The sequence below is a fragment of the Chrysemys picta genome, chromosome 10 (genome assembly GCF_011386835.1).
Source record: "Chrysemys picta bellii isolate R12L10 chromosome 10, ASM1138683v2, whole genome shotgun sequence".
Classification (NCBI taxonomy): domain Eukaryota; kingdom Metazoa; phylum Chordata; order Testudines; family Emydidae; genus Chrysemys; species Chrysemys picta.
In genome coordinates, this window is record NC_088800.1 from 8,710,792 (window position 1) to 8,725,168 (window position 14,377).

General features: G+C 39.9%; 1 protein-coding gene and 1 long non-coding RNA gene across 11 annotated transcripts in view; both read right to left on the reverse strand.

Annotated features, from left to right (window-relative positions):
- The window catches only part of LRRC28 (leucine rich repeat containing 28), a 109,962-nt gene that overhangs the window by 48,418 nt on the left and 47,167 nt on the right, over positions 1 to 14,377 (reverse strand). For 7 of the 10 annotated variants that reach the window (XM_065558133.1, XM_065558135.1, XM_065558136.1 and 4 more), the window contains 2 exons: positions 13,149 to 13,355; positions 461 to 563 (listed from right to left, as the gene is read on the reverse strand). In XM_065558133.1, the coding sequence (XP_065414205.1) occupies positions 461 to 563; positions 13,149 to 13,355 (310 nt within the window). The remainder of the gene's footprint in view (positions 1 to 460; positions 564 to 13,148; positions 13,356 to 14,377) is intronic. The other 3 variants (XM_065558139.1, XM_005294851.5, XM_042856609.2) reach the window with 1 other exon arrangement.
- LOC135973726 (uncharacterized) lies at positions 3,438 to 4,757 on the reverse strand. The gene is made up of 2 exons (XR_010590706.1): positions 4,480 to 4,757; positions 3,438 to 4,319 (listed from the first exon to the last, which is right to left on the reverse strand). It is a non-coding gene; the product is annotated as an uncharacterized LOC135973726 (long non-coding RNA).

The window sequence follows — 14,377 nt, forward strand, 5'->3', positions numbered from 1 at the left end:
GGTCTGAGAACCCACTGACTTGTCCAGTGCTGCAATGTATGGGATGCAAACACTGTAAGAGATGTTTACTCATTAAAGATCATTGAAACATATTTAAAAAACACAGAATATACCTATTGGTCTTGATTTTGGAAAAGCATGTTTCAATGAAGCCTACATTTTGGGCCAAATTTAAACACTATCTTCAGCTTCATGCCCTACATTATCAGTAAATGTTTCCTACAAATATCTACAAATACTCTGGCTGTTGTGGCTTAGAATGAAATATTAAATGTTCAGCAAATTAATGCAGAAGATTACAAAAGTAATATAGAACAGGCAGCCAAAGTAATGCCTTCAAAGTAACATTAGTCCTGAATGAATAACCCAAAATATAGTTCAGTTGTATCACACCGGCATGTATTTATGGAGAGCGTTAGGAGATAAAGGTATGCAAAACATTAAGTTAATTCATGCTTACCCGCTGCAACCAATGACTTTATTATACAGATAAGAAGGGAGCCCTTTCAGGTGAATATTGTTATCCACATAAACATATTGCAGTTCTCGAGAACGACCTAAATCTGGGTTTTAGAAAACAAAAAGAGAAAGGAGAAAAATGAAGTAATGACAATTCCCAGCAGAAATAATTAAAATCAAAGTGAGTTGATTGGACTCTCTGTAAGTGAACATGAAATATTACTCTAGGTCAGTTTAATTTGACTAAATAAAATTTGTGGAGAAAGTATTTTTAAAAAGAACCCGGTACACACCAAAGTTACTCTAAAAATACCCAACCCCTTTCTAACATTTCTGTAAATCCCATTATGAAGGGAATGTCACTGTGAGAATGAATTTACTAATTCTGTCAATTTGAAAAGGCAAAATGATTCTTGGCTCACATCTATAGGTGACCTTTTAAAAACAGCAGGCCAAGTCCCCTGGTAGCATCAAGTGATGTAACTCCATTGAAGTCAGAGCGCTATCACTGTACAGAAACAGAATGTAGCCTACATGGGACAGTTCAAGATAATATAATTTAATGAAATTCATTATAAGTAATGCAAACTAGTGGCCACCTTTGACTTTTCAGGTGTTTACTGACATAAGGTGTAGGGCAGCTAACAGAACAGGAATTGTGTAGTTCTATACACATTGGGTTAAATTCAGTGCTGACTTACTATACACCCAGACAACCACATTGACATCACTAAAATTGCATGAGATGTAAGACAGGGCAGATTTTGCATGAATGAAGCAGAGTTTTGGCCACAGAAACAAAGTGGTTTGCATATTACACTAAAATTACAAAACAAAAAATTCAGATATTGACAACTGATTATTATACTATAGAAAGTGTACATACAGGTTTCCAACTAAGAAAAAGCAAAACAACATTTCCTATGGCTATTAGTAAGCTGTCAATCCACTTCAAGAATTGACTGTTACATCTTTTCATAAAAATAGTCGGGAGGCTGGCGGGATTGGCTGCTGAGGGATGTTTAGAAGAGCCAAATAAGTAGAGCATGGCTAAGCAATAAGTAACAGGAGAGAGATACGCTAAGAACCTACAAGTATTTAAGAGTATGAACACCAAGCATAGATAGGTTCGATTTAGTTTGGAACATCAGAGTCCAAGAAAGAGGAAGTTAAAGGGAAAATTCAGGTTTCCAGGAAATAAAAAAATCCTGTCAGCAAGACATAGTCACTTGAGGAACAATCTGTTAAGGGAAAGTAGCGACTCATTAACCTGAAAAAAGAACAGGAGTACTTGTGGCACCTTAGAGACTAACAAATTTATTAGAGCATAAGCTTTCGTGGACTACAGCCCACTTCTTCGGATGCATATAGAATGGAACATATATTGAGGAGATATATATACACACATACAGAGAGCATGAACAGGTGGGAGTTGTCTTACCAACTCTGAGAGGCCAATTAAGTAAGAGAAAAAAAAACTTCTGAAGTGATAATCAAGCTAGCCCAGTACAGACAGGTTGATAAGAAGTGTGAGAATACTTACAAGGGGAGATAGATTCAATGTTTGTAATGGCTCAGCCATTCACAGTCCTTATTCAATCCTTTGTTGATTGTGTCTAGTTTGCATATCAATTCCAGCTCAGCAGTCTCTCGTTGGAGTCTGTTTTTGAAGTTTTTCTGTTGTAATATAGCCACCCGCAGGTCTGTCACTGAATGACCAAACAGGATAAAGTGTTCTCCCACTGGTTTTTGAGTATTATGATTCCTGATGTCAGATTTGTGTCCATTAATTCTTTTGCGTAGAGACTGTCCGGTTTGGCCAATGTACATGGCAGAGGGGCATTGCTGGCACACGATGGCATATATCACATGGGTAGATGTGCAGGTGAACGAGCCCCTGATGGTATGGCTGATGTGATTAGGTCCTATGATGATGTCACTTGAATAGATATGTGGACAGAGTTGGCATCGGGGTTTGTTACAAGGATAGGTTCCTGGGTTAGTGGTTTTGTTCAGTACTGGGCTAGCTTGATTATCACTTCAAAAGCCTTTTTTTCTCTTACTTAATTGGCCTCTCAGAGTTGGTAAGACAACTCCCACCTGTTCATGCTCTCTGTATGTGTGTATATATATCTCCTCAATATATGTTCCATTCTATATGCATCCGAAGAAGTGGGCTGTAGTCCATGAAAGCTTATGCTCTAATAAATTTGTTAGTCTCTAAGGTGCCACAAGTACTCCTGTTCTTTTTGCGGATACAGACTAACACGGCTGCTACTCTGAAACCTGTCATTAACCTGAGACACTTAAATCCAAACTGAACAAAACACTAAAAAAAAATGTAGTCTAAGAAACAGTCCTGAACTGGTTGAGAGACTGATTACTTTAGATGATCTAAGTGGTCTAGCCCTTCTCTAACTGTGATGACTTTCCAAATATTAAGGGTATATTCAACTGTAAATTCAATTAAAAGCACAATCAGTTATTTTAGAAAGTTTAAGAAGTAAAAATATTTTTTTTTAAAACAAGCAACAGAAGGCTCCTATCTGAAGGCCTAACCACCTGCAAAAGCATTTCTGCAGAAAAGGCTGAAATGCATTACTAAACTGAATATGCCTGTATGCCTCCAACATATTAATTATGGGTTTAAGCAGTACAGATTTAGAAATTAAGGAAGGTAAAGAAGCATTTGGATGAAAATGCATTGAATGAGCCAACGGAAAGCTACACTATCCTAGACTAATTCTGACTTCCCATCTTCACCAACCAGCAATTATTTTGATTGGCATGAAAATATCAAAAGGAAACCTCAGAGACTATGTTCTTCTGCCCATTTCATGAACACCACTAAAACACCGATACCAGAATACAAAGTGCAAACATTCTCTATTATGTCTCATTCTGTTAGATAGGGTAGGAGCAATAAATTGTCTAAGATTTTTTGCCAGCCACTACAGTCAGGATGTTATATACACGTGTAATGTTTTATTTATGCATAGGTCTCTGGCCATCATTCAACTCTGATGAATCACAAGCTAACATTTTACTTGTTTCTACTACAGCTTTCCTGATCACACGAAGTGTTGAGTGTCTCAGCTCCCATTGACTTTAAAGAGAATCAAAGACACTAGAAACCTTGCAGGACTGCACCCCAAAAGGTATGCGCAGAGAAGATCAACCTACTACAGACACAATCAAACACCATGGGAAAAAAAGATGGGATGGGGGAAAAAGGTGTCCTAAAATTCAACAAGCAAACGAGGATACAGTTTAATCTAAAAACTGTAATCTCACTGTATGCAGTTATGAATCAAGTATTATGAGAGAGAATAGTGTTAAGGTTTCTACAACTTTAAAAAAATCCTCTCACTTTGTAAGAATCAATTTGATTGTTCCTGAGTGGTATTTTTAAAAAACTGCTTAGAAGAAAGTAGTTATCCTTCAAGTAACAGTACATTCAAATATATAAAATATGGGCTAGGTAGTGGTCTAGCGATAGCACAGTACTGTTGAGATTGGGCTGCCCCTTTGCAGGCCATCTGCAAATGAAATCACCGCAAGGAACGCACAAACCTCTGAAATACAGATAGAGGGGGGAAAAAATGGTAAGGGAGCATCTCAAACTGCCAAAGTAGCCCCACTAAATGACAGTGTTGAAGGGCTCCAAGTGGTGTCATGTTATGTCTTTCTCACCAAGGAATTTTGAAGGCTGAACCATTAGTGCTGGTGCTAGAAGGAAACCTATCAGATTCCCTTTGTGGAGTAAAAATGTCAGAGTGATTTGATTTAATACATTACTTTTACAAAGGGCCTGATCCTGCACCATTCTACACTATGGGAATTTTGCCTTAGGCCAGGGGCTGGCAACGTTCGGCATGCGGCTCGCCAGGGTAAGCACCCTGGCGGGCCGGGCCAGTTTTATTTACCTGCTGACGCGGTAGGTTCGGCCGATCGCAGCCCCCACTGGCCGCGTTTTGCCGTCCCGGGGCAATGGGGGCAGCGAGAAGCCGCAGCCAGCACATCGCTCGCCCGCGCCGCTTCTCGCCGCCCCCATTGGCCTGGGATGGCAAACCGCGGCCAGTGGGGGCCGCGATCGGCCGAACCTGCCGCGTCAGCAGGTAAATAAAACTGGCCCGGCCCGCCAGGGTGCTTACCCTGGCGAGCCGCGTGCCGAACGTTGCTGACCCCTGCCTTAGACTTAAGTTCGACCATAATAGAGCTCCCAATACGCTTCGTTTGAAATGAAGTACTTGACTATCACAGGGCCCCTTCTGTCCTGAAGAAATTCCTGCTTGGAAAGTTATGAGACACACACACAAATCCCTCTGCAGAATACAACCATCTTCACTTCCTGTCCTGAAATGCTGCATGGTGCGAAAGAGCCACACCTCAAATGGCTGTTGGCATTGGTTCAGCGTAGGTTGGCTACATATACTTTGTTAAACGTTTTAGGATCCTTAAATATAGGGTAAAGGTAAAATATTGTAGCACTAGAACAGAGGCATCCAATAAAATATAAGCATACAGCACTCACTGCAGCACATCGAAAAGCTGAAAAAAATGTCGTCTCATGTTGTACAATCCCGTTATACCAATGAGCATAGAAAACTGTGGGCTGCTGGGTGACTTGAATGTGTTACTGTTTATCCTACTGGTCTCGGGGAGAAGGGAAGAAAATGCAAAAGGTTCTTGTTTTTAAACTTATTTATATATAGACATATATGGAATGAAAACCAGGTTATGGTCTTTTAAAAAATACATTCTCCAGAGCTGCTGTTTTAAGCAACAAGCCTAAAAAGGAGCTGTGTTTCATTTCTCCCCTCTGTTTGGATGTTGCTATTTAGACTGTAAGCTCTTCGAGACAGGGACTGGGACTTCCCAAAGGACTACAGTACTTCTGGGTGCTACATAAACGTCTCCATCTCAGTTTGGGCAAAACTCCTTAACTTTAAGATCTCAAATCCCACAACAGTGCATGAGTTTACATATTTCATGTTCTAATGAAACATATTACATTAATAACCATGCATCTCCTTCCAACCTCCAAAGATTAAAAAAAGTGTCAAACACCACCACAAACAAGTTTTTAATTTTAGTAGTTACCTACCAGTTTAAGAAGCTCATTCTACACCATACCCACTCGTTTTTATGTATTATCCCAGGCAATAAATATCGTTAAAAGCTTTTTGATAAACACACTTCTTTTGAACTCTATAAAATAAAGAAGCTGTCCGTCTATGGAAAGGCTAAAGCTATAAAGAAAGTTTTCATGTGGCTTTTGCAAGCACTACACTGTGTCTAAAACATTTCCACTTTCCTCCTTCCAGACTCTCAGATCAAAGACCTTTCTTCTAGAAGTGACCAAATACTACAAGTCCTGAACAAACCCCAATTCTATTTTTATTTATTTATTTATTTATTTAGCCAGCCTCAAGGCCCTGGCATATGCATTCCACATGGCTGAAGACCAAACAAAAGCTCGTGTGTCTGCACTGATGCTCTTTTAACCATATTGTGAAAGCAAGCATACAGTAAAAGCATCTACTGTGGTAGAGGACCTTTGTTGAGTATACACTGATAATTACTAGACCCATTTGCTTAAAGAAAAAGCACATATAAACCCTGAAAAAAAGTGATACAACACTGAGATTTTACTGTCATAATATCCAGCCACTGTCACCAAACTCTAGATCAGGGGTCGGCAACGTTCGGCACGCGGCTCGCCAGGGTAAGCACCCTGGCGGGTCGGGCCAGTTTTATTTACCTGCTGATGCGGCAGGTTCGGTCGATCGCGGCCCCCACTGGCTGCGGTTCGCCGTCCCGGGCCAATGGGGGCGGCGAGAAGCCGCGGCCAGCACATCGCTCGCCCGCGCCGCTTCTCACTGCCCCCATTGGCCCAGGACGGCGAACCACGGCCAGTGGGGGCCGCGATTGGCCGAACCTGCCGCGTCAGCGGATAAATAAAACTGGCCCGACCCGCCAGGGTGCTTACCCTGGCAAGCCGCGTGCTGAACGTTGCCGACCCCTGCTCTAGATATAATGGTCCATAATTACTTTATTTAAATCATTTTATGAATCATGACAAATTGTTTTAATTGTAAACAACAAAAAGCCAGACTCCAGTTTCTTGCAATGGAATTTTTGTTTTCAGAAGTTGTAGGATTTGCATTCGATACTTGGAGAATTTTTAAGTCTTGTTCACCTTCTTCAAACACAGAGTAATATATAGCTCAGTAGTTTCATCTTCAATTCTAGAACACAATTCCTAAAACCATTTACTGGAACAGAATGGAAAATCACCTGATCTACAAAGACAAGCAAAAGGAAGGTGCAGAGCTTGGTCAGGATATATAGGGCTACACAGAACTACATTTCAGAAATACATTTCAGCATATTTTTAGAAAATTGTCAAGGGTGCCCAGAGCACTGGATGGGTACTCTTTTATTGCTTAGTATAAATTTAAATAGTGTCAGTACTGAGAAAACCGAACAATTTAAGAGTTATATTGGCATATGCAGGTATTTAAGTCTCCTTTGCAAGACCAAGTAAGTAATCCTGTTTTTGTTCAACTATCTGTTCAGGCATCTGCTTGAAAAGGGGGGAGTGGCATGGTATATTTACATTATATTTGGTCAATCTATTTAGCAAATCATATACTAATTCTGCATGGACACAAACTTAAGAAAGGTGAATTTTAAAACCAAAAGAGAAAATACACAACAGCACTTGCTTATAGAGTATATCTACCCTGCATTACAACACAAGCACAGGACTATTACTGGGGTACATCTGGGAATGTCAGCCTATGAGTAGGTAGGTGCAGGTTTTCCTCAGACCAAACGGGGGTTTTGCAAGCAGTCACATTGGACATATCTACACTAGGAAAGGTTGACAACACCTGCACTGTCTACATTAATTGCATATCATTAGTTAAAATGTGGTAACATTTTAAAAACACAATCAATTCTCTCAGACATGCCTAGTAAAAAAGCCCTCATCTGAGAATGAACAACTTGCCTCCTTCTCTAGTCAGTAGAGATCAGCCAGTAGTCAGAAAGTAGCACATTAAACCTTGAAATTACAAGTTCTAGAAAATGTTAGGGAATCAAACCACAGTTGGTTGAGTAGAGAAGATGAGGAGTTATCTGTAAACTGACAAATGAAAAGCCACATTCTAAGAACATAATTTGTTGGGGAAAAGTCAACAGGGTTTTTGTAAAGGGAAATCATGCCTCACGAATCTACTAGAATTCTTTGAGGGGGTCAACAAGCATGAGGACAAGAGGGATCCAGTGGATATAGTGTACTTCAGATTTTCAGAAAGCCTTTAATAAGGTCCTTCATCAAAAGGTCTTAAGCAAAGTAAGCTGTCATGGGATAAGAGGGAAGGTCCTCTCAGGGATTGGTAACTAATTAAAAGATAGGAAACAAAGGGTAGGAATAAATGATCAGTTTACAGAATGGAGAGAAGTAAATAGTGGTGTCCCCCAAGGGTCTATACTGGGACCAGTCCTATTCAATATATTCATAAATGATCTGGATAAAGGGGTAAACAGTGAGGTGGCAAAATTTGCAGATGATACAAAACTATTCATCAATGATTTAGATCAGTGTTTCCCGAACTTGGGATGCCGCTTGTGTAGGGAAAGCCGCTGGCAGGCGGTTTGTTTACCTGTCCTGTTCGCAGGTCAGGCTGATCGCGGCTCCCACTGGCCACAGTTCGCCGCTCCAGGCCAATGGGAGCTGCTGGAAGCGGCGCAGGCCGAGGGATGTATTGGCCGCCGCTTCCAGCAGCTCCCATTGGCCTGGAGCGGCGAACCGCGGCCAGTGGGAGCCGCAGTCGGCCGGACCTGCGGACGGGACAGGTAAACAAACCGCCTGCCAGCGGCTTTCCCTACACAAGCGGCGTCCCAAGTTTGGGAAACGCTGATTTAGATAATGGTATAGAGTGTACACTTATAAAGTATGCAGAAGATACCAAGCTGGGAGAGGTTGCAAGTGCTTTGGATGACAGGATTAAAATTCAATATGGTCTGAACAAACAGGAGAAATGGTCTGAAGTAAATAGGCTGCAATTCAATAAGGACAAATGCAAAGTGCTTCATTTAGGAAGGAATAATCAGTTGCACACATACAAAATGGGAAATGACTGCCTAGGAAGAGTGCTTAGGAAAGGGATCTGGGGGTCATAGTGGACCATAAGCTAAATATGAGTCAACAGTGTAACACTGTGGCAAAGAAAGCAAACATCCTTCTGGGATGTATTAGCAGGAGTGTTGTACGCAAGTCACGATAAGTAATTTTTCCGCTCTACTCCACGCTGATTAGGCCTCAACTGGAGTACTGTGTCCAGTTCTGGGCGCCACATTTCAGGAAAGGTATGGACAAATTGGAGAAAGTCCAGAGAAGAGCAACAAAAATGATTAAAGGTCTAGAAAACATGACCTATGAGGAAAGATTGAAAAAATTGAGTTTGTTTAGTTTAGAGATGAGAAGACTGAGGGGGGGACATAACAGGTTTCAAGTACATAAAAGGTTGCTACAAGGAGGAGGGAGAAAAATTGTTCTTAATCTCCGAGGATAGAACAAGAAGCAATGGGCGTAAATTCCAGAAAGGGAGGTTTAGGTTGGACATTAGGAAAAACTTCCTAACTGTCAAGGTGGGTTAAGCACTGGAATAAATGTGGAATCTCCATCATTGGAGATTTTAACAACAGGTTAGACAAACACCTGTCAGGAATGGTTTAGATAATACTTAGTCCTGCCATGAGCGGAGGGGACTGGGCTAGATGACCTCATGAGGTCCCTTCCAGTCCTATGATTCTACTCAAGATAGTCCAGTCCCAAGCAGACTACAAAGAGCTACAAAAGGATCTCACAAAACTGGGTGACTGGGCAACAAAATGGCAGATGAAATTCAACGTTAATAAATGCAAAGTAATACACACTGGAAAACATAATCCCAACTAAACATATAAAATGATGGGGTCTAAATTAGCTGTTACCACTCAAGAAAGAGTAGTCATTGTGAATAGTTATCTGAAAACATCTACTCAACGTGCAGCTGCAGTCAAAAAAGCTAACAGAAAGTTGGGAATCATTAGAAAAGGGACAGATAATAAGACAGAAAACATCATATTGCCTCTATATAAATCCATGGTATGCCCACATCTGGAATACTACATGCAGATGTGGTCACCCCATTTCAAAAAAGATATATTGGAATTGGAAAAGGTTCAGAAAAGGGCAACAAAAATGATTATTGATATGGAACGGCTGCCATATGAGGAGAGATTAATAAGACTGGGACTTTTCAGCTTGGAATAGAGACGACTAAGGGTGGATATGATAGAGGTCTATAAAATCATGCCTGGTGTGGAGAAAGTAAATAAGGAAGGGTTATTTACTCCTTCTCATAACACAAGAACTAGGGGTCACCAAATGAAATTAATAGGCAGCAGATTTAAAACAAACAAAAAAGTATTTTTTTCCACACAACGCATGGTCAACCTGTGGAACTCCTTGCCAGAGGATGTTGTGAAGGCCAAGACTATAACAGGGTTCAAAAAAGAACTAGATAAGTTTATGGAGGATAGGTCCATCAATGGCTATTAGTCAGGATGGGCAGGGATGGTTTCCCCTAGCCTCTGTTTGCCAGAAGCTGGGAATGGATCATTTGATAATTACCTGTTCTGTTCATTCCCTCTGGGGCACCTGGCATTGGCCCCTGTCAGAAGACAGGATACTGGGCTATGTGGGCCTTTGGTATGATCCAGTATGGCCGTTCTTATGTTCCAAGAATCAAATCGAGTATCACTGATCACAACTAACTCCACATGCTGAGATTATCACCATGCCTTTACATGCTGTCTGCTGTGCGGTGTTCCAACAAAAACAAAAAGGACAGATGGTTCAAGTAATCTAAACTAAGCAGGTCAAAGATGACAGCGAAAATAAATGTTATTTCTATAATTTAAGTTGCTTATACTCCTCAGTTTTAATTTATTAAATCTTAAAATTGGGTATTTTTAAAACATTCATATAAAACGATGCTTAGTAACACCCACTATATATTGTCCAGCTGTGAAATGATTAAAGATGCAGATTTTATGCTGAATCCAAATTTTTAAGAGTATATAATTTAAAACATCTTTGGGTTATCCAGCACTGGCTACCTTATATAAAAATGCATAAATAAAGGGTTTAAGGAAAGAGAATTACGGGCCTTTATTCATTATTTCAAGTTGTGCAAGCAATTCATGCTAAGTCAAACTCTGAGGAGTCTGGGTATTCACACCATGAAATGCCCATGCTGGTCAACAGTCACCATTCAGATTTCCATACAAATGTTATGTTGAAGACCTTATTTTTTAAATGTATTAATCATTCCCTTTCGCTTTCATGTATTTCTGAGGCACTTATCAAACACCCTGTTAGATAAGCACCATGTTCGATGTCATAAAATGTGCAACTGAAGTGGGCTGCAAGGCTACACACAGAACATAGCCATCAGATATGAGAGCTGTAAAAAAACAACAAAAACAAAAACACACCACCAAAATTGTGCCTGTAAACTTTAAATATTTCAACAAGCATCTAATATATTGACACACAAATGGAAGTCTTTCCTAAAATGGCAGAAATCGTTTTTTTTGTTTTCAGTGATGCAATCCTCTTTTCCACTGTATTTCACCACATCTTCACCATTCGCAAATCTTCTGATTCTTTAGGATGGAATTAAACATTTCTATTTATTCTGTGATGCTTTTTCCCTTAACTCCAGGATTTATTATTCAATTCCACATGCACAGATAGCAAATTATCTCCAAATGTTCCACAGTGAGTTCCTATTGTTAAGAATTACTGAGCAAGGTCAATTGACAGTCTTTGATGTTTCCCATTATTTTAAAGGTTCCTTTTAAAACAGACTATGTTTTGAATTTGAGTCTAAAAATAAAGCAAAAGTGAGGTGTATCATTTTCCAAGGGGTTTAATTCCTTCTTTTTAACTAAAATAAACATTTTAACAGATCTGTGGCTGATCCAAGGTATTGCATTCTCACAGATAAGGTATTAAACAAATAAGGAAAACATCTGAATTAAAAAGGTACACAATTTGGCCCAATCAGGGTTTCACATTTCAATTTAAACTGTATTTTGTTTCTCCAAAGCTTAAACAAACAAAACAAAACAAAAAAATCTCATCTCTCTCTTTTCTGAAGAGGTTCCTATAGAAGGAGGAATATTTGGTTGGTGGAAGAGTTATTTTGCTTGTTACTTAGCACAGTGGGATTTGGCTCATGTATCATGGGGTTTATTTTCTTTGACTCCTAATGCCATGTGGTCGACAGGGCATTTCTATACCATTCCTATGACATCTCTATTTCAGGAGGTGGTGTCCCTGAATATAATACTTATCAAGCTGTAATGCTGAAAATAGCTCATTGAAACTCCAAGAATACATACTTTTTCATAACTAAATAGTCAGTGTCATGTATCTTCAACTAAATCTGTATCATGTAATTCATTGAGAAACAAACAAATTACTTTTAGCAACCTTAATTTTTATTTATTTTTTAGTGTGGGTTAATGTAACTGTATTCACATGCAGTGGACCAAATCTGATTGCTTTTTTCTTGTTTCCAGAGACCAAACTTGAAGCACATGAAAAAGCAGCATTAATATGTGCCCATATTCTAGCTGAGATGGGCCTTGCAGAGCCCACTAAGAGTAAAAAGAATCTACACAGGGGAGAATGAGACTGTCCGCAGAGACCTTTGTCAGGCACCATGCATGCATGAACACGTAGACCACTTCCCATAACACGAGGCCACACCCCTGTAGTTTCGCCTCCATGGCTCCTGCAGCTATCATAGTGGGTCCCCATGTACAACATCAAAATAGATGCTACACTGAGGACTCATTACAAATTAGGATATGTAGATACGGAATACTGACATTTCTTGATATGTAGATATGCAATACTGACATTTCTAGTGCTATAAAGCTTTTACAGTTACTGGGTTTTCATGGCAAGTTTAAACCCAGGGCCAGCTCCAGGGTTTTGGCCGCCCCAAGCAGCCAAAACAAAACAAAACAAAAAACAAAACAAAAGCAGCAATTGCGATCTGCAGCGGCAATTCGGCGGGAGGTCCTTTGCTCCCAGGCGGAGTGAGGGACCGTCCGCCGAATTGCCGCCAAATACCTGGCCGTGCCGCCCCTCTCCAGAGCCGCCGCCCCAAGCACCTGCTTGAGAAGCTGGTGCCTGGAGCCGGCCCTGTTTAAACCGCTAAATGAGGATTCAGTGGTAATTTTCCAGATCTGGCTATTAGAGATAAGTCATTACAAAAAGCAATGGAATTCAGATTGTCCCACACTACATTTATGCATGAGACTAGTTTAGTCTATAAAAGGTTCTTCTGCTTTGTAAGTCAGCTAAAATATAGCAAACTGACTTGCTCTGTCCTAACATTTTGAACAAGCATGAAACCAAAATCTTAAAACAGTTAATTTGTTTTTCATTTACTAACAAGTTTCCCAAGAATTAGATCACTGTGTTATCTCCCCTAATTCAGAGGCTGTGCATAAAACATCGTGGATAAAAAGCACTACTTGTTAGAATGAGGCTTTTACGATGCTTGTTTTCTTGTCTATTTTTTCCCTGCTGTCTAAGGAAGGCAGTCACTCACCAAGTGGCAGAAATGCAAGACAGTTTCCAGCCATGGACAGCTCATTGAGGCTAGGGAGTTGGCAGAGGTGGCGGGGGACACACCATAGATAATTCCCGTCAGCACTCAGGTACTGCAGGGAAAGGCACATATGCAGCCTTTCAGGTAAAGCTATCAAACGATTGGTTGAAATGTCCAAGGTCTGCAGCTCCCTCAGGTCTCCAACTTCTACAATCAAAACATCAGATATTCAGACATGGCATTAATCACTGTATTTCTGCAACAAGACGACAAAAAATACAAAATGAAATACAGCTCACAGAAAAACTTTAGATATTTACATGACCGTGGCAGCCTCTACTTCATTTGTTAGCCAACTCCATCCTTTTGCCAGGCCAGCCTCCCTCCATCTTCCCAAAACTAGCACAAGTCTCCCATATGCTTCCTCCCATTACACTTCCCCTCCTTATCACTGCTTGGCTTCTTCACCAATACCAGAATTTGACAACTAACATTTAATACACATTACCTCCAAAATGTATTTGTAACATCCTAATAATAGATCATTAACATTTGTTTAAATATTAAAGGTATCATCACATTTTATGTTTGCACAAGATAAGGATAAGGAAAACTGGAGTCATCTAAACCTATTAAGAAAAAACAGCCCTCCAAACCACTTAATTTGTAACTGAAGTTCTACAGACCTCTCTGGATATCATATTAAAAATATGGTCCAAGCTACACAGTTTTAAGTAATTAAATTTCACTGACTTGTAATTTACATTTAAAAAGACAAAAATACAAAGGTTCAGCAAAGTTTTGGAGATCAACTTTGATGTTATTATGAATGCTAAATTCTGGGAGAATAGTTTTTCTATTATTTGAAGTGTATTCAGATCTGCTGCATTCACATAGTTCCCTTTTTCTTACCAAAATAAAAGTGTGGAAACCAATTAAAAACAAATGAAGCAGGTTGAAGCTCATCAGTAGTCATGTTGTTCTGGAACTGCCAAGAGCACCATGCTACATATCTGTGCATTATGATGTAAGAACTTTGGCTCAGAACTAATCACTTCATTTCTTTTGCTTTGAAATGCCCTGGTTACCATTTTCCCCTCAAATCCTTATCTTGGGAAGCAGGTATCAGCTGAGCAACATGTGTAAATATATGAGGGGGAAAAAGTTTGTCTAAGGTAAATTTAAATAAGTATAAGAAAAATATCAAATTTCATAGATCTGGTTAAATA